General features: G+C 41.5%; 1 protein-coding gene across 2 annotated transcripts in view; it reads right to left on the bottom strand.

Annotated features, from left to right (window-relative positions):
* The window catches only part of FLT1 (fms related receptor tyrosine kinase 1), a 111,317-nt gene extending 86,436 nt beyond the window's left edge, over positions 1–24,881 (bottom strand). For both annotated transcript variants that reach the window (XM_027727193.2, XM_039386867.1), the window contains exons 1-3: positions 24,617–24,881; positions 9,699–9,795; positions 9,168–9,388 (exon numbers count right to left, since the gene is read on the bottom strand). In XM_027727193.2, coding sequence (XP_027582994.1) covers positions 9,168–9,388; positions 9,699–9,795; positions 24,617–24,674 — 376 coding nt within the window. In that variant the 5' untranslated portion in view covers positions 24,675–24,881. The remainder of the gene's footprint in view (positions 1–9,167; positions 9,389–9,698; positions 9,796–24,616) is intronic.
* Between the last annotated feature and the right edge of the window lie 618 nt (positions 24,882–25,499).

Genomic DNA, 25,499 nt, shown 5'->3' with positions numbered 1-25,499 from the left:
AACAGACTAACCCTGTCCATAACAAAAGCTAAACTAAGTCCTGAAATCCATCTTCTGTTTATTTTTGTCTAAACATGTTCAGCAAATTATTATTAAATATTTAAAAATATTATATTTATAAATATTTATAAAAATAAGTACTTATTGTTCAATATCAATAGCAGTATCTTGAGATCTCCTTTAAATTTCCAGACAGTTGAAGTCCATTTTTCCCCTTTACAGCAACATCTCTACTGCTATGGGCCTAATTCATGGCAGTTCTATTTATTATCACCAGGAAAAGTAATTATATGAGAAGTGAGCTGAAATTCACTTATCAGGAAACCTCTACGAAGTACATATTCCTGCTGTCTGCAAGGAAATTTATAGGAAAAATTCATGTTGGCTGCACCAGGTAAAAATCTACTGTGATAATCCAGCCATATTTTCAAGTCTGAGAATACAGACTACCAAGAGTTAATTCTTCTCCTCTTTCCCATTATCACAATAGCTATGTGTCTCTTTTTTAAGTGACAAGGCAAATGAAAATGCCAGGAAAACATTAATTCCTCTTGACTCAATAACTAAAGCTTGGCAGAGTAATTTACCATCCCTTGAACAATCCCTTTAACAAAGGGCATTGTCATAAATAGCTTGCTCTGGGAACAAGGAACATTGCTGCTGCTATTGTTTGGACCACTTAACAAAGAGGGGCTCAAGCTACAGTCTCTAGCTCCAAATCTTCTTTGCAGGTGTTGAGATCTGAAGGTTCAGTTTGACTCATATCGCAGCTAGACTACCTCCAAATTCACATGAGGTTTGGTTTTTAACTCCTAAAAAAGTGGAACATTCAGATCTTAATTCCATGCTTATCTACAGCTCTGATGTTTTTTCAGGCAAATCCCATTATTTTCACTCAGTCAAAAATCTTACAAATAACAATGGAAGTCTTACTTGGATAAGAAATTAGTAAAGCTAGCAAGAACCAATCCCTTATAAATCCTCAAATTGTAATACTTATTCAAGTGTTCTGGTCCCAGACTTCTGCATGTTGACCTGTGTTCACTCAAGTACTTCTTCAAATACATTAGTTTTGCATCTCATTCAAAAGTATGATATGCACTTCCCAGTGTCATCAAGCTGTTCTGCCCTTACAATCCTCTTTTCTTATTATATGCAATAATGCTTTTGTTTGAGACGTCAAACAGGAAGAGAAACAAATTCTACTCTAATTTATACTCTGTAAGGCAGAGTATCTCAAATGTAAAGAGGTTTAATGAAGCTGTTACACAAGCTTTCTGAAATGAAATCCACAAAGTATTATTTAATAGTAGGTATTAAATGTCCACTGAGACAGTAAAAGGAACTTATGACTAATAGAGGATGCATATGTAATAAAAAATGCCCTAAGGACTTGTTAGGCTGACATTTCCTCTGCAGTGCAATTCAAGGATAGACCAAGAATGAACCTGTTTGTAGCGTGGGGAGAAGAACCTTTTTTGTTTCAGGGGCTGCAGCCACAGAAGAGGTCACCTGCCCCTTAATATCACCAGACAAACCGATTTACTACTCCCCAAAGTCTCATTTGTCTTTGTCACAAAATTAAGAGCTCCTGCTCAAAACCAGCAAGCTTTGCAAAGTAGCTTCCTGTATCATAATCTCCAGATCATTTTAAGTGTGAGGAAGAGCTGTTCTGCGGACTACAAGTGCTGTCTGCAGACAGAGTGTCACCACTGACTGATGCCAATATCGAGGCAGTGGGGGTTGTGCAGCTCAGACCTCACAGGATTCCTGCCCATCTGAAGACAGGGACAGGAAACAAGCATAAAACACCACGTTTGGCTTTTCTTTCTTCTTCTTCTTCAATGGAAATGCACATTTGTGCCTGGAGAAGTCAACAAAAGTGCTCTGTAAAAGTCAGCTGAGCACCCTGGTTGCTCTAGGTAGGCTTTGAAGCTCGGTCACAGATTTTCTTGGTACACTCCCTGCAGTGGTACGCCAAGGCGTCTCTGTGCCCCAGCTATTCGCGTGCAGAGCTCCCACTGACATCACCGGGGACTTCCGCCATGGGCTGGAGGGCAATTGGTGGCCCCAAGTGCTCCAAATGTCTTCCTGCTTTTGATTAAAAGAAATACGCATCATGTTTCCTAGCACAGTTTTGTTTTCATAATGAGCGTGGAGGCTTTTCCTGATTCCCCTTGATTTTATTCTCCTTCCAACTTAGAGGCCATAAGGGGATACTCTCAATGCCTCAAGATCAGAATCTGGTGTGGGGTCTACCAGCCTGTAACAGGCAAAGCTGAACACACAGCAGCACCAAGGAAGATTATGCCACATTGGCACAGTATGCCAACAACATGGAATCCTTCTGTCCCCCAGGCAATAGCATTCCTTGCTTCTTTTTTCCTCTCTCCATCCCATTACAACCCCAGCTGTTGCCACTAGCTCCTGCTACCTTTCCTCTCAATTTCTTCCTGAGGGAAGGTAAATGGCATCCCTCCTCGAACAGCTGGCTGGCAGCACATGTGGGATGATCTAACCTTCTGCCAGCAGTCTTTTGGGCCAGCTCCACTCACTTTTATGTTCAGAAAGCTCTAAACATAAAATGAACATTACAGACTGACCTATCTTGAAGACCACATCCAAGTTACATGTTCAGCTTCATTGGTATTTGGAATGGAAGATCTAAGAGAGTTGAACTTGATTTTTGAATTATTGATTGTTTTTGTTGGTTTCACTTTTTTTTCTTCAGAGCTGCCTGCAAGGGTACCAAAATATAAGCTGGACAGACAGAATATTTCCATATGTTAAAGGTTACTTTAAAATTCAGCTTAATGTATTTTTAAATTGTGCCTGGAATAAATGACTCTGTGCTGAGATGACTGTGGTCCTTACAATATCTCTCAGTTTCAATCAACATGAAACCACAAAGAGCATTCATGAAGTCACCAAATTCATGAAGGTCACTTGCTATATTGTTAAAGAACATAAATAGCAGCTTTTTACTAAGCTGGTTGGCAGCCAGATAAAAACTTGATAAGAGACTTAACACAAGCAATATTATGTCTGGTATCAGTAACCTGTCTAAGCTATTTATGGGGTTTGCACAAACAACTAAATTAGCCAACACTGAAATGCCAAATTCAGAAAGTGGAGAGGTTCATTATTTCCAAAAGCTTTGGCTACTGTTCTTGGGTTTGTTTTGTTTTTAATAATCTGAGCTATGTAATTCAGAGGACTTACACATACATTTGCAAGGAAAAAAGTCTCTGCAGGAAAATCTAAGCTCCTTGAAATTTCTGAAAGCTTGTCCTATGAAGTTCTTCCAAAATGCCTACTTACACTTGCCTCATCATTAAAATTCTTTTCAGGCTAAGAGAGGTAAAATATTTTTATCATATTCACATAAAACCCTTTTCCCTCACGCACGTGAAAAGGACCAAAGTCTTTAGTAAAGAATAGATATGCAGACTTCATTGAAGTTAATGGGCCAATTGCCAAATTCCCTTTCCATTGTAGAGATTCATCCTAATTAACTCCTTTTATCCCAGATAAATTATTGGGGCTGTTCAGAATGAATTCCAGAAGAACCTTGCATGCTAAGAGTGGTTCAAGCCTCACTTACACATCTAAAATACAGACATTTATCACCGAGGTAGGAGTCAAACTGTTACTGTTGTCCCTGGGCAGAATGGAGGAATTTTGCAATGGGACTCATCTGATCCATTTTGGACATCTGCTTTACCATGAGATGAATCCTGCCCTAGCAAAGGTACTTATTCAGTCTGCTCACATGTAGGTGCCTAGGTTCCTTAAGAAAAAAAGAAATCCCATTTTGTATGCCTTATTCTAAGCAAAGGTTGTTCCACTTTTGTCTCTTCTTAGCCTGTAAAATAATACTCTTCAAATACAAAGCATGTCTAAACCTTGAAGGAAGACTTGAGATATTAAGTATTATCCTCCTTTTTTCTTTTTCTCTTTTACCTGGACTTTTGTTATTATTAATTAATATCTAGAGCACATTCAGATACAAAGCATTGCTAGTATAATTGTGCAACGATTTTCAGGCCAGATTGGTTTGTTTTCCTTTGGGACTAGTTATACAATGCTGTGACCAACATAGGTCCATAACACAAATAAAACACAGTTCAATATCTTAAGGAAAAATAGTCATATTAGCCAAGAAATCCATGCTAGAGCAATCACTATGTTCAGCAAGCAATCCCTAGAAAGGCTAACAGATATTAGGAGTGCTCTTTCAGATGTATCTCTCCATTATGACAATTCATCCTAGAAATATATTTGTTTCTATAGGAGCTATGAGCCTTGGTGAGGGAGAAGGTGGTATGTAGCCTTAGATGCTGCCAAGGGGTCCACGCATGCTTTGCTCAACAGTGTCCTATGATATGAAATCCATGTACACACAATGACAAAAGCATGGCAATTATAGGCAATGGACGTCAGCAAGTCCTAGAGGTCTCTGTTTTGTAACAGGAACCTCATTAGGCACTAAAAATGTGTCCGCATACTTGATACAGCTGCAACATAGCTTAATTCCGACTAGTTTCCTCTTCATAACAGAAGCACTATCATATTATTGACTCTGACAGCATAAGCCAAAACTGTACTGCTCATATGCTAAAACTGTGCCAAAAGCAAAGACCGAAAAAAATGCACAGGGGAGGAAGAGTTCCCCAGGTCTCGGCAGGTTCTTCTATTAGTACATTATTTGTGAACAAGAAGAATAAAGAAAAAGTAGGAAAATCTCCCTTTCTGTTTGTTAGCTTCCAAGGTGTTTTTTCTTACTGCCTTTTTTTACCTGTTGAATTATTTTGACTTTGATGCTTCCGATCTTAAGGGACCCTTTTAGAGAACTCTTTGGATGCCCTCCATGTTCTGCAACAATAGTATCTTTAGGATAACAGGAGTCAATCTAGCTAAATCTTGAATGCATGTCAGTTCTGGGGCTGGGTCCAGCTAAATCTTAAATGCATGTCAGTTCTGGGGCTGGATCCAGCTAAATCTTAAATGCATGTCAGTTCTGGGGCTGGATCCAGCTATTTGTCTGCAAGTGGACCTCCCAAGGAGATGCCATACACTCAGAACTTGCACCATAAAACTTTAGAGTTTGAAAAAGAGCTCAAAACCCCAGACGTTCTGAGACTTCAAAGGCTTACATTTTGAACTATTCCTTAGTGCTAGAGCCTTTCATTTTGGACTGCCAAGCCTGAGACACATCTCAAGCCAAATACATACAACTAGTAGACATGTTTAACATTCTAGGCACTGGTGTGTATAAGTACTCTTAGGACGTGTACCTTTAATTACCCAGCTCTGATTTGTCTCATCTGACTTAATTTGTCTCAAAGCAAGACATCTATTCTAAGCTTGTTCTCCAGATTTCCTATAAAGTCAGTGGCAAGTGATAGATACCATGAGGTCTTTTTGTTCTCTGTCAACTATAGAAAGAGGATAGTCACCTGACTCAGCCTAGAGGTCTGATTTTAAAACATCTCATTTTGCAAGGAAAATTAAGTGTTCAGAAGACATACACAGCAGGATCATAAGGACAGACAAGGAGAGGTAGAACATTGAATAAGAAATGGGCTAATGCCCTAAAGCCAAATACAGCTTCACTTAGAGAAGAATTCTATTCTCTGTTACAACATAATTAAGACATTACTCTTGCATATTGCTAGCCGAAAACTGCCTTCATTACTGAAAATAGTAACACTTCAACTTGAATCACAGTTTGTTTAAAGTCTTGCAAAAATCTAAATTTATATCAATGTATCTAACTATATTTCAGTGTAATAGAACTTACAGGGTTTTTCTCTGTCATACCATGGGAACAATTGTCCAAAGGAAAGAAATGATGAGAGTAGAGAATAAAGAGAACCACACATTTTTTAAGAGAGTGAACTAGCTCCAGCAACTGAAAAGTGTCTTGGAGACAAGGACAAGGCAGACAGAAAGAAAAGTCTTAGTAATGTCCCCCAGGGAAGTCTATATAGATTTCAAAACAGCCTGCTGATAATTTGATATTTCTTAAATGTCTTTATTCCATCATTATCTCTTTTCAAGCAGAAAATTCCCCATGCCTCACTGTGATGTAGGCAGTAAGTGTTCACCACAAGCCTTTTTTTACTACTAGGCTTCAATTGGCTTACAAAACAAAGCTCTGAGAACTTTTGGGTGCAAGACAGTGGAGAAATTGGCAGAGGCTTTTCTTCATCTTCCCATGGTTCATGGGCAAAGTCAGGCCATGACTTTTTTCTTGAAGCAAAGTTGAAGGCTCTTAAGAGAATTAATTTCCCTCGCTTAATGTCTCAATTCCTGAGCTGTGTGGAGTCAAGAATTGCCGAGACACTGTGCAACTCTGCAACTCAGCAGTGACCTCTCCAGCCGAAAGAAGGGTGGTGTCAGGACCAGCTCCTGGAAGATAAGTCACCAGCCTGCCTCTTCTTGATCCCCAAAAGCAGGACTTCAGAAATGCTCCAAGTCATCCTGGGGCATGTGGGACTTGCAGTCTCCTTCTTATCGTCTTGCATCTTGTTTTTGTCTGTAGAAGCTCATTTTCTGCTGTAGCATACACTCATTACTGAACCAAAGGACTTACTGGGTTTGTTGTGGTTTGGTCTTTGGACTTCTTTTTTTTTTTTTTAATCCAGTTCATATTCAGTATCACTCTAATTACGGAAATGAATAACATTTTTAAAACAATAAGTGATGACTTCCTGTACAAACAATATCAACTTTCCTGATTTGGATTCTGTGTTTGTAAATAGCAACTATTTGTTCTCATCTGCAGCATGCTAAGACATGGGAAACAGGCACCTCAGTGATCCACATGAAGCTAATATGGGAAATGGACTGACACAACGTCCTGCCACAGGAAACAATACAAAACTAGGAGGGACACAAACTTTACAAATGTTTATTTCCTAAACACCCACAAATTAATGAAAAATGAAACTAAACTCAAGAAAGGTAGTCTTCACAGAGGATTTTGTTATCTTCATCTTAACCCCCCTTGAGACAGATAGTTGAATTTTCATGCGTGTTCACAGAAACAGTGACTTATTATAAGAGACAGATAGAAAAGAGATAGAGACAACAAGATGGAAAAAGTATTTTCTTTCCATATGCCAACAGGACACTTATCAGAAAGGGTGAGTTTTGGTACTTGGTATCTTGTTTCTTTCAAACTTAAATATTATTCCTGAAACTGTAAATTTTTGGATGACCAATATACTCCTCTCCACCTTAGGGCAGAGTGACACTTCCAACAGGCATTAAATGAGCAGTTTCCTCGCAGCCTTCCTCGTTATTCATAGTTTGCCCTAACTCTCATGTGTGTTTCCTAGGACACAATCAACATTAAGAAATTGGTTTTCAATCAAAAGGATTGTCAAATTCAGAAAATCAAAATGCCAAAGAGGCCTAACCTTGATACAGGTTTGTTCCTTAAACATTTTACTATTTTTTTGCAAGTAAGATAGGAGGAGAAATATAATCTAACCATCTCTTCAACAGTGACGTCAACATTTATGACTGAACATCCTTGAAAAACCAACAAAACCAAAACACTCAGGCAGTCTTCCTTAATTGATTATAGGGTGCAGGGGCAGAGGTGAGTGGTCAGAGGCTGTCCTAAAAGTATTTCTGCAATGATACATTTCTCTTCCATCACAATTTGAATTCTGCAGATAACCTAAGTTCACAATCATCTAATTGAGGATCTCTTTCAGATGCAGGCAAGACATATACAACCTGGGTAGCAGCAAAGAATTAGAAAGATTGGTTGTGCCTTCCATTTGTAAAAAATCAGGATTCAGAAAAATTAACACTCCAAAGAGGTAAGAGACCAAGAGAATGTAAAGGCATTCTTATATCATAAAATGGGTTCAGCAGAGAGGTCCTTCTCATGTGGTGAATGGAGAGGATTGTGGGTAGATCTCAGATAGAGAGGACATCCAAGGTGGAAGGTTTAAGAAGATCCCATGATGGGAACTTGCAAAAGTCATCCAAGAAAACTGTAAGTTGTCCTAGGCTGCAGGAAATGTTGGTCATTAAATGAATATCCTACTTTGTCTATGCTTCTGTTGTTGGATTTACAATGAATCATATAAAAACAACTGGATGAGAAAGACACTCAGTGCAGTATATTTCAGATGAAGGAAAGCAGAATGAACAGTATGAAATAGTCAATAATTCTCAATAAAGCAACACAAAGTAATGGGAGGGAGCTATCTTTTTTCTATCACTGTAGTGAGAAGTCCACTTCATTCTGCTTTTTCACAGCACCAGTCCCACTCTTCATGTTACAAAATGAAAACAAAGGGTAATTCACTCTGATGTGAACTCATTAGACGCAGCAGACCCATAATTTGGAAAACTTCCAGTTGCAAATTCTCTGTAATACGGGCTTTCAAAATCTGTGAATCATGACATGTTACAGTAATCTATTAATTTTATTCTGTAAAAATAAAAAAAACCTAAAAAATTAATTAAATCCCTAAAGTGTTTATAATTTATTCTGTTACTGTTCTGCCTATAGAATTCAACTATTCTGAGAAGTGTCTGATTGATACCCTGGAAGAATACAGGATTAGACAGAAATTTCTTTTATAGCCTAACTGACCTAATTCCAGCACTTCCCATACATTACACAATACTCGTTTGCTGAACAAATTGTGTGTTTAATTTGGTTTTGTTTACCCTAGATTTTTACAATCTGTGTAACATGGACTGCAGAGTACATTTTTGAATGCAACTTAACATGCAAATAATAATTTTCTGCAGCATGAGATAATTCAGTGATCTGGAAAGACATCCTTCAGCTGCCTAGAAATCTCATCACATCCAATCATTGAAGATGTGATTTCTCTGATACCCATTTGACATATTCACTTCTAGTCCACTTCCATGAGGACTTCCATTTACTGATTGGATTGGGTTTTTTTCTTTATTTATTTATTTTTCCTCACAGATAAAACACTAACATTTGTATTTGAAATTTCTGGTAAAGTGGATTTATACATTAATTGGTAAATTATCATAACATTTTACAAGGCTGAAAATATAATTCAAAATTCTGTATTTATCCACAGCTGAACTGCCTTATTTATCCATTTCTCTGTATTGAAGTGCAAGTACCAAGAAGTGTTAAAAAAAATTAATCTTACCGTTAATAAATACATAGACTGTAGATTCCTTCTTCTTTTTCACTGGACTTGTTGGGTATTTGCAGCTATAGTTTCCAGTGTCACTTGCTTGAGTTCTGCTCAAGGTCAGACTGCTGCAGGACTGCTTCCCATTCCTTCCACAGGCATATTTAATTACTTTCAGCCTTTTGCTATCCTTGCTTAGAGTTTCAGGCAAAGACCATGAATGAACCATTTCCCCCCTGCAAATACAGATAAGGAAGCAGAAACAATTATGTTGGGCTGCAATTATATAGCTCCAGTTCCCAAGCTTTCTTTTTTATTATATCAGGCTATTTCTGGGGTTCTCTTTTATCTTGTTTTCCAAAAACAACAACAGAAACAACAAAGAACTATTAAACAATTGCCATTGAAGTTCATTCCCCACCTTTCCCCACAACATAAGGTTTCATTTTTTCTAATTTCAGTTACAAAAAAAAAAAAAAAAAAAAAAGAAAGTGTCATGTGTATGATCTCCCTACCAAATTGTCAGAATTCAAGTCAGTTGGTTACCTGCAAGTGAGATTTAAAGTCTGTCCTACTTGAACAACATGCTGCGTGGCATTTATACTCAGCTCAGGAACTTTTAATTTTAATCCTGAATTAGATCCTAGAAAAACAAAGAAAAAAACAAAGCATTAACAATGACAAATCATTCTGCTCCCAGTACACTCACATTTATGATGTTATACTGAAAAAGAAAAGAAATTAGTGTGCCCCTCTAACCCCACAAATTCTCTTCCTCTGAGCAAAGTCCCGTTGTCCTGACTAAGGACTCACATAATCATCCAGCAGCGTTACTCAGGAAAGAAAATAGAAATGAAAGCTAGCAGTCAATGACTTTGCTCTCATATCTTTCACTGAGCACACCATGAAGAAAGTTCAGGACCTTGTGGCTACACATCTAACCAAGGAAGCGTGCCCTCAAGCACCACCGGCTGTATTTTCTTAGGAAACGCTGCCATGGCAGCCCCTTCAACAGAAAGGGCAAAAGTCAGCCAATTCCATGGCAAGAGCCACATACGGACTTTTAAGATACCGAAATCCTACTCAAACAATTTGCTGTAAAGCTGGAACTGATGTGGAAGGAGTGAAAGGGGATTAAGGATCTTCTCTTCCTAACTGAAGTTCACAGTACTGTCACCTATGGTCCCTCGACAGCTTCATGCTTCCTACCAGGGAAGTGGTGTCAAAAGGTAACTGGAGAGCTTTACAATAAATTTTGAGAACAAGATCAAGGTACCCTCCAGACCAGATTTGCTGCTTATTTGAGAAAGCAAGGAAACTGTCATGGTTAGACCATTCTGATATGGGTGAAACCCTGGGTATCGATGTAACACGAGGTGGCTTATGACACTTGAAAACATCCAGGTAGGTTTTGCAAAGGCCATGTGAAGGCAATTCTTAGGAAGACCATGAAAAAGCCCCATGGTCAGAAGACCAAAGGAACACCAGATCTTCCCTATCATCAAGTTCTCATCAAGTCAGTAGGTGCTGGCTGGAAAGATATGTTTTATCTTTGCCCCATAATAGGCTATGGCCACAAAAGCTTCCATGGCAAGCTGATAGAAGTGCATGCCTTAGAGAAGAAACAATCCTTGATCCATCCCATTGCCCTCACACTGATAGCAGAGTGTTCCAGAAGCTAGAAACATAACAAAGAAGTATTTTTAAACAGTTAAAGTTGAAAACTAGTTTTAGTCTGATCTGGTCTCAAGCGCAATTGTGAAGATTTCAGTGTTGTGAGAGAGGAGCAGTGAGTATTCCCGATCATTTTGCTTTAAGAGAATATATTATTTTGTCAACATACAGGAGAAGCAGCATCACATAAACAAGGGTAATGCAGATATTTCCACCAGAACTGAAAGTACAATCTGAGCTTAGCAAATTTAAGTCCTTTCAAGAGGTCCCTGACACACCCAGATATGAACAACTGTGTCCATCAAACATAGTAGAAACACATGAATCTTATTTGGCAGCTATGGATCACCCATTGGAAACACCTCTCTCCTTTGTTTGCTAGAGAAGGCACTTTTGGAAACCAGTTCTGGTTGAGATTGGTTACTAAAGTTTGACTACATTCTCCAAAGTCAATTGCTGCTCCAAATTCAGCAGATTTCATCCAGCAGCAGATGTAGCCTCAGATTAGAGGCTGAATATCAAAACTTTGTTCTGAGATGTGGACTTGAATTCCTTCAGTCTGAGAACGGCTGAGAAGCCAAGTCTCCACGTTTGGGGAGAGATGCTAAAAATACAAAGATTTTGTACAAAAGTAAAGAGATACTGCCATCATTTGCCAGTTTTGGGGAGTCTGGGGAGCCAGCTGTGCTGCGGTTATCAGTAAGTATTCCATGCTGATTCCCTATAACATTGGTGGAGACAAGAGGTCTAAATCACCTTTTGGGGCTACTGAACACAATCCATGAAAAAAGCAAATGGTTGATTAAGTCTGCAAAACTGTTTGCTACAGGTGTTCAGCAGCCTTTTTCTCTTCCTTAGCAATTTAGGAAATGTAAACTGTTGGCATTAACTAACTTTTAATTAACCTTTCATGTCTAAGTTAATTACACTTATCTGCATTTTTCTTTTTAGCCCTGTACTGAAGCTGTGGCTTCAGTATTTTTCCTATATATACTATCATCCGTGCATATTCAAAACAAGATTTAAAGGATACACTTGAACATAGATGTAAACTAAATTATAGCTCACTTGAACAAGCTTCAAGCAAGGGCATAACAAATTTTCAGAATAAAGAGGTCTTCTGGACTGAACCACAAGTAACACCAGAAATCTGAATGGTGAGATTGTACAAATACATAGACTTCCTCTGGATATGTCTAGACAATCATACTTCTAACTAGAAATGAATATATTCTGCCAACTGTTAAGAGGGGAGAAAAGGATGCAGCAAATCTTTGACGAAGCAATTTGTTATATGATATATTGCAAACATATATTTTTCTTACCTACGATTTATGGCTCTCAATTCTGAGTGCTGGTTCTTCCAAAGTGTGCACTGTGCTTTTATGGGACAGTCTCCCATTAATGCTTACAGACTATGAGTCTACTCATTTGCCATTCTGAAATAATGTCCCTGAAGCTAATCACTGAGAATTGAGATAAGATGTTGCAAGGGCTTAGGAAGATTCCTAGGGAGCAACCCAGGCACTCTGGTTGAAAGGGTTTGCCAATGTCCTCCAACTAAACAATCTGACCATTTTGTGAAACTACCATCCTCTGGCATTTTATTTGTATTCCTCTTGTCATCCCAGAATTGCAGGCTCAGATACTCTCCCGAGAAGACAGTGTTTATATCCAGCTTTAAGAATCTTGTTCTTTAAATCTTTCCCAAGGGGGAAACTTGATCTCAAACTGTCCTGAACTGCTCCTTATTTCAGGCTCTTGAAAAGCTGAAAGCATGAAACAATGTTTACAAACAGTTCAATATGTATGAAAAAAACCATCACTTAATGGTCTGCCAGAGGAAACCATTGGGACCAAAGACCAGCTGCTAGAGCTGCAACACTAGAACTAGTTACTAGAGAGCAACATATAGGTTGTTGCTTCCATTGTAAAACTTGTGGGAAAGTGGAAAAATCCATGTGTGTGACAGGTGTTGACAGCAAGCAGGAGGGTAAGTCTGCAGTGCCTTTTCATGCCTATGGTGCTGAGAGTTGCATTTTGCTCAGCACTGGCACCGGCACTGAGCTCAGGAGCAAAGCCAGCCATGCAGCACCATGCCCACACCTGACCCACACTGCAACCAAGAGACCAGCCCTGGGCATGTGGGCTGCTGTTGTTTTCAAAGTCTGCCAAAGGTGACAGGCAAGAAACCATTATAAATGTTACAAATTTTTCTCTTCATAACTCTTCAGTGATATAAACAAAGGCATCAAAATCTAAAGATCTGTCTTAAGCATACCAGACAATGCAGCCTGGAAGCCTGTATGTCAGAAAATCTGCCTCAGAGTTATTAAAATCAAAGAAAAACAAAAACCCAAAAACACCTACCTTCTCACCCCATCCTGTAGGCAAAAAAGAAACCCAAATATACTGGATACATACTCAAGCTTTTGCCCTTTCACACAAATTACATATGTCCGAAAGACAGCACAGTATTTGTAAATATTGTGGGTGGGTTCTTCAGGAGTGCTTAGTGTTTGTCTAACTCTGCTCCCCTTGATACAAACCAGTATTTCATCATTGATTTCAAGTACATTTTAGACACTTAACTCCAGTAATTAAAAATATTAACATTCAAGACTAAATGTCAGTGTATTTAGCAAGACATAGCAACTTCGTTATATATTAATTTATTTAGTTTTTCACTAACAAAAAGCTGAAGTCTTATTTCAAGCCAATATTGTTGCTTTTACAAGTATGTGAGACAACGCTTTTACTGGTGGGATGCTAAGTCTCGAAGAAAAATAACTTTATTTGACATCCTATCTATTCATGGGTCATTAGCTTCCTTACATTTTTAAATACTTGAAAACTGATGCAGCATATGAATACAATAGAGTTTGACATGTTTACCAGAAAAGAAAAAAGAAGGAGAATGGCAGGGAAATTCCTACTGTCAATATTTAGAAGTGGATTATGCCTTTTATGTACCTTCTGTGGGCATTTCACTTGACACTGTCTTTTCTGAAGGGTCATGGCTCAACAGGACACATTCGCTTATCATTGTGCCTGTCACTAAGCGACCATCAGCAGCCTACCCTCACACTGACCTACATTGGGGGGTGCAACTTCTTTTCATGTGACAACAAGAGAACTAATTAATCCTGATAACTGAGGAATCTCCCATCATGGGGAAAGAGGTGATTTTTTGGCATATTTTGTTTGGTTTGGAAGGCTTATTAGATAGATGTGAAAGTCAATCAACATTATTAATTAATTAATGAGCAAACATTAATTTAGATTGCAAAAGTTAGCCATTCTAAGTAAAGTAAGGGAAGTAAAGTAAAGTAAAAGGAAGGACAAATATTTTTTTAAAGAAAGCAGAGAGCAATCTGTAATTTGCAAGGCAAGAAAAAAACAACTTTTTTCAATTATCTTCTGCCCTGTAAAAAAGCTGATTCTCTCCTGAATGAAATAAACAAAAATTTGAATCTTCTATTAACCAAAAACACTGATCACAAGTCATGAAAAAAGGTAAGATAAATGAACATGCTTATATTTTTTCAATATGATGTGAGTGTCCAGTTCTACAGACAAATGAGTAACCACGCACGCATTATCAACCTTCTACTGATTTCTGCTAAGTCTTGATTTCTCTTAAAAATTATAGATATGATGAACCCAAAACTGGGACCATATTCTGGATTATTATTCCCATTCAGATTTTTCCGGCTTCTACTTTTAAATTTTCTTTCATACACTGTGTATTTCTGCTACCTTAGACTAAAGAAAGTAAACTCAAAAGCTAGTTTTATGGCTTAGTTTAAAAAAATACAATATCAGGAGTTATCATAATTTTCCTTGAAGTTAACAGGTTTGATGGCTTTCTAACATCTTTTTCATAACTTGAGGCTGTGACTGTCTTCCAGCCACCCCAGTAATCCTCAACACGTTGACTAACTGTTTTTTCACCTGCCCAATCAGAGGATAAGGAGAGTGATCAGTTTATCTTTGCAACTTCAGTGTATACAAAGAATCTGACCTTCTGGGTTTAAAGTGCCATCTGCAAGCAATAAAGTTATCCATCATGAAGTAATTGTTTCAGTCATTGTTGGATTTACACGTGTTTTAAGGCTTGTTAAACATAACTGATCCTTTGTTGTTTTTGCCATCAAATATAATTTCCTCCTGATTCAAACAATATTCAGCAAAAAAGCATTTTGTAGGAGACACTCATGCACTGGAAAGAAGGTGCATGTGATTTCTTTATAGGATCTTCACCTCTCTGTGATCCTTAACGTGGGTCATTCAGTTCAAATGCAGTCCAGGACTTTACTCTTGCTTATGAGCATTTCCTTATGAGTCATACCATCGAAGGGAATGGGAATACCCACATGTGTGCAGCTAATAAGTAATTGCAGAATTTGGACAAAATGTTAAGGAACATGGTGGTACCCAGTGGGTTGACCTTCAATGCATCTCTGGTGAAAAGGAGCTGACTCTGATCTGCAGCAGCACCTTAATCAGAACATGGCCACCAGCTAACCTCATATGGGATATACAGCTTTACTTCATTTTGTAAGGAACTTGGGATATCAATAATTATTTTTTTTCAAAGCTATTCTTGACAGGCTATTGTATTACCATCTCTTTTAAAGGCACTTCAGGACATTCTATAAATACTGTTATATTCTCTAAATATAATTAATTTTTTGCTCAAACAGTTGTACCCATCCATAATAAGTCCAATTACATCATTACACCAAATTACTCCAATAAAAAAACAAGAAAAAGAAAAGAGAGAGAGAGAATGAACTTGTTGTTAACTCTCAAGAGTTGACTCATCTCTCACTCAAAGTTTTGATTTACATCTGACTATAAGAAGGAATCTTGGCCAACCAGTCCTTCTAGTTCAATCAACACTGAGATTCTCATGAGCATCAATAATTCCATTCATAAAGACAGGAGAGCTTTTAAGCAAAGTTGTCTCAAAATTTGGGTGGTGATTGCAAAAAAAATTTCTCTTTTTTTCTTGCTGAAGTGTGACTGTCTGGCCTGGTCCTACCACAGTACTAGGGGGAGAAGGGATCACCCTGGATAATAAAGCTTTCTACTTCTGTGGCTGCTGGTGGTTGAGAAGAACTGCTACTGGAAAAAGACATTCTTCTATCTCATCTACGTCGCCTGGGTTTCTGGTGCTCAGGCACAGGCAAAGCAGGCAGCGTGGTCTGGTTCCTGCTCCCAGGGGTAAAAACATCATCTCCATTGCCTGTACTTAGAAATAGCCTCCAGGGAAGACCTACAGCACCAAACCAAGAGCCACCCTGAGACTCAAAGCAATATCCCCAGGTCTTTCAGATGTCATTCTAAAGGAAACCTCACAGTCCTTCATACATCTAATTTCACAGCACTTCTCTGAAGCAAATCCAAACTTCACACCTGAAGCCTGCAGAACAGAAATTAGGACAGCTTAACTGTGAGAGAGCAAGGAGGCATGCCTTTGCCCCTAGCTGATGTTGACAAGTGTCCAGACGAGCAAACTCATGACCTGAAGCAGCAAAATGCAACCACTATTTCTATCGAAGCAGAACTTTGCAGAGCAATTAAGGGCCATGGGGATTTACAAGTGTTAAGAGACATAGGCCCTTGGACTGTGAGGTAGTTTTGTCCCTGTTTCCTGTTGTTTCCTGTGCAAAGAGAGGCACCATGTCTGCTGGTACATAGCTGGCAAACAGAAGCACTCTCAGAGTAGAAGCAGGAGCTCAGCCTGTATCATTCCCTTAACAGATCCATCACTTGCACATAGCTCTGTTGTGACTGAAATATCTTCTCGTTTGCATTCAAGATCAAGGAAATTATTGGATGCTATTTATTTATGAAGTACACATTGATGCACAAAAATCATCAATTCATTGGTTCATCCCTTTCAGGTCCAGAAGGGACATTCCAATTATCCAGTTTGATGTTCTACAATACATGCTAAGTGATTTGTGGAACAAATGCTTTAATCTGATCAATCTCAATTATAATTTAGGAATTTAAAGTACCATTAGGATGTAACAGCCAGTCAAAGAAATGGATAGATTAATGGATGAGAAAGCTGGGCTGCTGTATGATATGCATTTTGATAGAATCTGAACAGCATAAGGTTTATCACAGTAGATTAGATGAGTCCTGGGCAGAGACTAAAAACCTTGACCCTGGCTCCATGCCTTAGAACTAAAAATCATTCAGCAAGGCAAATGGATGTTCTACTGCTCAAGAAAGGCCTTCAAAGGCATAGAAAGGTATTTGAATAAGTGTGTCCTTCCCCTTTTAGTTCTACATCTCAGAGCAAGTGATAATTTATTTACTCACTCTATGCATTTGCTGTTCCTAGATGTATATACACATGCTGGTATAAGATTAGATGCTATAGAGGCAAAGCAAAAAACCCAGTTGCTACAAATAGTGCAAGTACAATTCTGACAACACTTCATTAACACTTCTGAATAGTACACACTATTATGCCAATATAGTCAATCACTGTAAACAAAAACATAATTCCCCAATAACTGCCAAATTTTTGCCAGCATTTGCCCTAGTTAAGTCAGACTGCATTTACAGAAGCCTGTGGTAAAGCCATCTAAGAGTGGGGGGGGATTGTTCGTTTAAAAATTTAGATGCAGAAATTAAACAAACTGAAATCTGAGCTAGTTATTTGAAATAAATCTCATTCCAGTTACTACCAATTGAAATTATTAACATTTCCCATCATACCTGGGCAACCAAGGCCATGCAGTTCAGTGTGCTCTGCCCTATGAGATCTGCTTGAAGGCACTTGCTTTACCAGGTCATCAGAAGATTATGTCCTGTCTGCCCTGAAGTCACCAGGTGACTTCCATGGGTAAGCATAGGCACTTAATATAATGCCAATTGAAAATAAATTTCAAAATTTAACAGCCAGAAAAACTGAGAGAAAAAAAATTTGATTTCTTGTTTTATCCACCAAGTTTTAACATCTCTAGAAACTTAGGATTTGAAATGAACATTTTTGCCATTGTCTAGCCTGATGAAGGTGTTCATTTCATTGGCTATATAAGGAGAACATACTTACAGAGAAGAAATAAAACCAGCCATAACAAACTTTTTATTTTCCATTGAGCATATGGAATTGAAAATGGAAACCCAAATGTGCAGTCTGACACCTACATTATAAACCTGTGTGGGATTGTCGCTTTGGTAAACCACACCAGGGAGGCCAAACACACATATATATGTGGTGTGCATTGAGAAAAGAAGATAAATACCACAGTTGTGTCCACCTTAGTCTGGTGTTCACTCCAACAGAGTGAACGCCCAGTTTAAAAAAAAGCCAAACAGGTCCACCAAGGCTGCTCTCAGCAAGACCTGGTAATAGCAGAGCTAGGCTGTAGCAACACTTTCTCAGACACATTCAGCACAAATCCCCCTCCACCTCGATGTGCCTGTCCTGGCCCCTTCATAGAGATCCTGATCAGGCTATTCAAATGAGAAGTGGTTGTGACTCCATCATCTGCCCAATAAAAGGGATGCTGTGTGATCAGCCATTGGCATTCACCCAGGAGTATAATTTCATGCCTCCACATGAGTCAGCCTGTGCTGCTTCCAGGAGTATAGATAACTCCATCCAGATTATGTCTGTGAGTCATTGGATCTATCGTATCACTTACTGACATGTGGCAGCAAGAACTGTGCCTCTGCTCTAATTCCACTGTAACAGAACCCAGCATATAATCATCAATATTTTGGAGAAAAGTTTATCCCATTAATTAGCATAGTAGGAAAGTATTGATATGGTATAAAGACAAAGCAAGTACACCAAAATTGACACAAAAATAATTTAGAATTCCTATATAAAGGAAGGGTGTACATTTTCTTGACCAGACTGAATTTCTTTACCAGTTTGATGCTTAAAATTTGTTACAGATTATCTGGCAGGACAACTAAAGCAATATAATAGGATTGAATTGGAAGACTTTCATACAGATAGACAAACTGCCTATCTGCCAGTAACCTGCCTTCTTAGCCAGCAACTCAGGCCTGTCAAATTCATCTGGGGCTGTACTAATCATTAAGTTGTAAGCATAGAAACAAAATTGGGAACTATGTAAAAGAAAATTTAAAGCAAATTTGAAGGATTTCCACTTTGCTGAAGGCTGCCAGTTATTATTTCCAAAACTCTATCGTTACAGCTGAGCTGTCCTGTAACTCTCCAAGATAATAAGAAAAGTCAGGAACTGACTTTCCATTCATCCCATTCAAACCTATAAAACAGAGCTATAAACAAAGGCCCTGAGTTCGAAACAAGAGCAAGTAAATAATGAGACACAATAATTTAAAATAGAGAGGTGAGAAAACAGTAACAGTCTGCACAGAGAAGTCCCTTGCAATGGCTCAAGAGGCCAAACCGATTTTGCAGTTCAATGACATCTAAACCACAACGTCTAAGGCAGATGTACATGCAGAAAATTTCTGGCAAGCTTGTCTATGGCTCAATTACATTGGGAAATTATAATCGTTAATACTTATAAAATAGATTAGGATGAACAATAATTGCAGCACTCCATGAAACAAAGAAAGGTGAGGTTTCATCTCAAACACTACCAGCACCACAGAAGAAGAAAATTCTCTGTACTATACAGTACAATGCAATTTAATTCCACCATGTAATATCTATTTGCCATAAACATAGATGACAACTAAATTTTAGTTCCCTTGACTTTCAATCCCACAGTTTCTTAGTAAATAATACTGGATTTTAGATCATACTAGAAAAAAAATTTCCTCTTTGGAGAATTTTATCAGATAAATGCTTCATGTAAGGTTCCTTGAACATCCCCTGAAGATTAGATGTTGGACACCATCAGAAACACGATGTGAAACTAAATAGAGCACTTGTCTAATCCAGGATGGCCACTCTCATGCTTCTATTAACATTATACTATGGTGATCCTGATGAGAGGTTTTTCCACAGAGGAATGACAATGGCAACAAAAGGGGTGAATTCCTTCACTCTGTGTCAAGGAAGAATCCCACAGGAAGGACGCTTAAGGGAACTATGTGAAATCGTGAAATTCCTCTCATGAAATGCCCTCACGTTCATCCCTTGTTGCTCCCCACACACTAAGCAGGGGGTCTGTTCCCAGAGCATAGGCTTCCTGAGAGAACATCTGAGGAGCAAAGACATCTGCTCACAGGTCTCCAGCTCTGTGCCCTGCCCGCTCCACCCTTGCTTCCAGGCACGGCATGGAAACAACGTCACCACATTGCCACAGCATCTTCAACCCACTGAAATCCTAGAAACCGCTTCCTTCTAGCCACTTCCACATCCTTCAGCTGCTCCAACAGCAAAGAGAAACTTGTTTCAAGGTCGTACCTCCCAAAGAAGGAATACAACTTAAAAAAGATTGCACAAGCGCTTAGTGCATTGTACTAGTGAATGCTGGAAGAGCAGCCCCACCATCCAGAAAAGTCACGCCAAGAGAAATCGGTGTCAACCACATTACACTGGATTGTGTTCTCAATATGTTACAGGGGTGACTTTACATTGTGGATATGTATTTCGATAATGAAAATCAACCGGGATTTGAGGGAAAAACAGAGAGAGTAAAATCACATCACCATGAACATGAACTTCTTGTTTCTGCATTAACACAAGACAAACAGAAGTCTGTGAAAGATGATTAATGAATCAGTTAACTATTTCACAAGCATCTATAATGGTCTTGAATACACAGATGCACCATGAGCTAAATCATCCTCTTCATCTTTAGACTGGCACACTTCCATTCACTAGGCCACAAAAAACCCACCCCAAATACAAACATGACTTAATACAGAAGAAACAGTCATCCACACTCCCAGTCCAAGTTTCTTCATACATCTCAATGGCTCAAGACTTAAATTTCAGAAAAAAGTACCTCTAAAAATTCTCTTTGCCCACACCCTCGGTGTTTCTCAATCTGTTACAACTTTGCTTAGTTCTACCATGAATTCATTCTGCTGGTCACAAGAGCATGATATTGTGCCACACTTGGTTTTGGAGAGAGTACTGGTGCCCATATTTTCACTTTTCCAACTCTTGCTTTCTGCATAGTAACCGCCAGGATTTATCCAGTACTGATCTCCAACCATAGGGAAACTAAACTGAGTTTCTGCATCTCAATAGGAGAAAAATCCATGGGCACCTTCCTGACAATCACTGGACCAATTTCAGGATAGGCCATTCACAGCTGAGAATGCTTGGGAAAGGTGGTTTCTCAGTTGCAGGAGTATGTGCAGTAAGGATGCATCACAAGGGCAAAGAGAGAAGAGCCTGGTTCTGTCCATGGGTAGAATTCATGCTCAAATGTACAGAGAAATGTTCCTCTACATTCTTACAAATATTGATAGAGGAGAAAAAAAGAAACTGTTGGGGGCAGGGGTGAGATCTAAAGACAAACCTTGTCTTTGGAAGGAGTTGTTTGCTTCTTGAAGTCTCACACCAGTAGGAGAGATTTGCCTCCAAGGGCAGAGGTTACTGTGATTGGCCATTCTGTAGTTCATGGCAAAGCTACTCTAGCAGCAGTCTTGCTTCCCATTCCCTCTGCGGCTACAGCAGGAAGTCTCAACCCTGACTTTGGGGGATTCAAAGGAGTAGTTTTGCTGATAAAGTCCCACCACAGCCCCACTGGACATAGACTTTGGAAATGCTGAACCTTAACCCCATCTGCTGAGCTTCTTCCTTTCCCAATCTCAATCAGACATGAAAACTAGCAAGCTGATAAACACTGTGCTTGAAGTTTCCAAACCACATTAAAGTCTAAGGACTCATCAACTGTCCTGAAAATCTGGACAATTTCCTTTTGTCCTATACACCCACACAACGTGAAGGGCTATGGGCTTCAGTCTTCGAAGCACCTGACAAAAAATAGGCTCAGTTTGTTTGTTATTGTTCAGATGTAAGAAAACCCCCAACACCACCAAAAAACCTCTCAAACCTCCCCAGTGGCAAATTTTTAGGGGTTTAAAAGTATTGGGTGTTTCTGGATATGAAGATCTTTACTAGGGCAGAGGTGAAGTCCTGATTTCCTCTAGCACAAACTGTAAATCTAGAAGATGCCAGCCTAGCCCAAAGGAATTGCTCCAGATTTACACCATCCGTAAGAGAATGAAATCTAACTTTGTGTAGAGCATACGAGCAAAACACCTGCTTAGTAAAACATCAGTAGATGGTGTGATTTTCTTTAGCAATGTCAGAAAGTTTGATACTTTCACCCCACATATACATTTTTTTAAACATCTGTGTTATATAGTAATGTTTAACTCTTCTGCATCATGTGAATATAGTTTGGAATTTTTGGGGGAGCCCAGTTTCCACAAAGGTCCAGAAGAAGTGGGAAAGCCAGATTTTCTGGACTTCATTAACATCTTCAGCCCTAATCCCGAATTAGACCACTCTGTATAGTTGTTTCAGCAAGTACTCAAATCAAATTGAAACCTTAACTTATGAACTTGCATCTGAACAGTGCTTTCAGAGAAGTCAGGTTAGTTACTGCAAGAAACTACCCTCAGCACTGATTAGATTTGACCTGGAATTTCTTCCTTCATTTTTTCCAACTGACCATGAAATTGAAAAGTCCACTGGGGATTTTGATGTTCTAGTTCCCACTGAAATAACTGTGATTCATATAGTGCTGTTCACTGATAATAGAGTCTATTTACCTTCAAGTTGATGAATAGAGTTTCATTAAAAACACTGCAAACGGGAAGTGCTGGACAGCCTGAGTAAGAATTGTAGGTAAAAAGGCAGTGAAGGAGGATTAAATGGGAAGAAAAGCATAGAGAGATGTATGATACAAAACATTCCACCACTTCACCAATAACTTTGAAACTCTCTGTGCAAATGCAAATATGGAGAGTTTTGCCAGTGATCCAGAAGCAGCATGATCAACCTATCTGGGATGTCCAAACAAAGCTGCACAAGAACAGTTTTCTTTAAAAGAAAAAAAAAATCAAAATCAATGAGTTTGAAAAAGTCTAAATTCTGATTTTAGGCACAATCTCTTGTACATTGGAGGCATATGAATTTCCAGCTAAAGAGCTTAAGGGCACTCAGATAAACTACAGAGAAGCATCTTTCCAGTGCCTACAGCACCTGAGCCAATGCTGGGATGTACGTCCCCAGCACCCAGAGCACCAGGTTGTCCCTTAAGCAAGTCAAGCTTTTCCCACTGGAACTGGTTGAAGGTGCACACATCCCTGACAGTCCCTGGAACAGCAATGCAAACCAGGGTCTCTTACAGCCCCTGGCTCATAGTGTCCACCTTCTCCCTGGGCAGTGGTTTTTGCCATGATCTGCACAATGGAAAACCTTTCCAACAGGAAAGAGGAAGCCAGTCCCCAGCATAGCTGGTCACTGCAGGAGCCCATGTGGGAGCAGGACGCCGAAGTTCAAACTCAAGCTGTGAAGGAAGCCTGGCAAGGATCTGAACCCACATTTCCTGTATCCAGGGTGGGTGTCCCATGCCTGTGCCTATTTCATCCTGGGTATAAGAACCTCCTTGGCGGAGACAAATAATGTGGGGAAATTAGCACTTTCCTGGGGAAAAGAAAGAAAAAAAATAAAAGAAGAATACCTATATATCCGTATCAAAGTTGATGAATCAGCACTTCCCGAGCAGGAAAACGTCTCGTCGGAGCGGCCCCGCTAGCTCTCCTCCCGGGCAGCTTCGGGAGACGGCTGCCGCCGGCGGGCAGCACAGGCACCGACCGCGCCGGGACCGCTCCCGCGGGCTCAGCGGTGCGGAGCAGTCCGAGCCCCCAGCCACTTGTGCGGGACAGCGTGGCGGGCCGGGCGAACGCGCTGTTAACCGCGGGAACGCCTGCCTCGACGGCTGTCCCGCGAGCAGCCAGCCCCTTTATGCCGTGTGCCGTGCCCCGCGGGAGCCCGCCGATCTGCTCTGCGGGGCACCCCCACAGGCCCCCACGCACCCCTACTCCCAGATGACCAGCCACGCAACGCTGGGACGAACTGCCCACCACGGCGTACCGTCCCATTGGGGCCGGCTCCTCACTCAAAGTAAAATAAAACTCAATTAAGAACAGTAAATCTGCACTGATCCGTCCTGGCACACACAGCATTGCGGGATGCAGGCGCCGGAAAGCAGCTCCATCGCACTCTCCAGAAAGACCAACGCCAGGTATCCCGCGGCCAACCCCTCAGGCAACCTCAGCGATGCTCTGCCGACCTGTCCGGCGGGCGGCAGCAGGACCTGGAATTTTGCGAAGAAAACGGGCACCTTTTCCGCTTCACGGGCAGAACTGGGATACTTCGAAACAAAGTGCGGGGGAAAGAAGCCTGCTCTGCAGCCAAGACATGCTTTCTTTCCGTGATGCAGCGGTTCGGACATCTCCCGGTCATGTACGGCTGTCCCCCGCACCCGGGAGAGGCTTTCCTCTCCACCACCGCCGCCTTGCCCGGAGGAGAAGAGGCACCGAGGCTCCGCACCGCCGGACCCCCGGGGCTCTGCTCCGGGGGCACGCCACAGGAATCTGGAGGATAACAACCGCTCGGGATGCGGCGTTTCGCTCCCTGAAATGCGGAGATCGCTTCCCCGGCCCTGCCCAGAGGAGAGGGACGGAGGGGAGGCAGGTGCCCCCCGATTCCAGCCGACAAGCGGGGCGCAGCGGGGCCGGACAGGGGCGCAGGAGGCTCTGCCAAGGAGGCACATCGCTGGGAGCCCGTCTCGGAGAGCTCGGCATACAACGGGGGCTGACTGGGGCAGCGGGTCCCGGCAGACCCTTACCTGAGAGCAGGAGGGCGGCTCCCAGCAGCACGATCCCTGAGAACAGCTGGCGGGGCATGGTCCTGCCCGCGGGAGCGCAGGTTTTTATCCCTGCCGACGGCGGCGAGGCAGGGGCAGATGTGCCGGCTGGCCTCCGACGGGCTCTCCTCGGTCCCGGGCGCTCCCCGCGGTGGCGGAGATAAAGGCGCAGCGCGGCGCGGAATCCGCATCCAGTAGCCCCCGAGCCCTAGCCGCCCGCCCTGCCCCGACCCGACCTACGGAAAGGGAGCGTCCGCTGCGGGCCGCCCTGCCAGCTTCACCTCCCGCGGGCACGAATTACTCGCCAGCTCCAGCCCCGCTGATTTATAACTTCTCCACCCCTCGCCGAGCACCCCTCCGCCCCCTCCGCCCACATCCTCCGCCGGGAGCACGCCCTCCGCGGGATGCGTCCTCTGCCCGCTTGCACGCCCGCCCGTCGGCGGGTACGGGGTCGCTCCCCCGCGGGTCTCCCTCTCCTGGCCGCTCCCGGCCCCCACGGATCCCGGCCGTGCCCTCCCGCCGGAGCAGTACTGCCGAGGCAGGCAGCGGGAATCGCCGCCCGCACGTCGCCGGGTCCCCCCGTGGAGGGCGCGCAACGCACTTGCGATTCCCAGACCAGACGCTGAGCAGTGGGGTCCCAATCCCGCAGGGCCCCTCTCCGGCTCCGCAGGAAGCCCCCGGCAGCGCCGCGTCCCGTCACCGGCTGCTGGGCCGGGGCCATACAGTCGTTCTCCGGCTGCCGGGCACGATGCTCAGAGCGCCCAAAAGCGCCGTGCGTGCCCCGGAGACCCGGGACTCCTCTCCCCGCCTTCCGGGAGGAGGGGAAGCGGCGGGGCAGACCGCCCTGTGCGGCGCCTGGCCTGGA

This window comes from Pipra filicauda, unplaced genomic scaffold, assembly GCF_003945595.2.
Source record: "Pipra filicauda isolate LSUMZ 115617 unplaced genomic scaffold, ASM394559v2 scaffold50_size3627746_pilon, whole genome shotgun sequence".
Lineage (NCBI taxonomy): Eukaryota > Metazoa > Chordata > Aves > Passeriformes > Pipridae > Pipra > Pipra filicauda.
The sequence above is the reverse complement of the archived record's forward strand: the minus strand, read 5'-3'. Positions and strand labels throughout refer to the sequence as shown.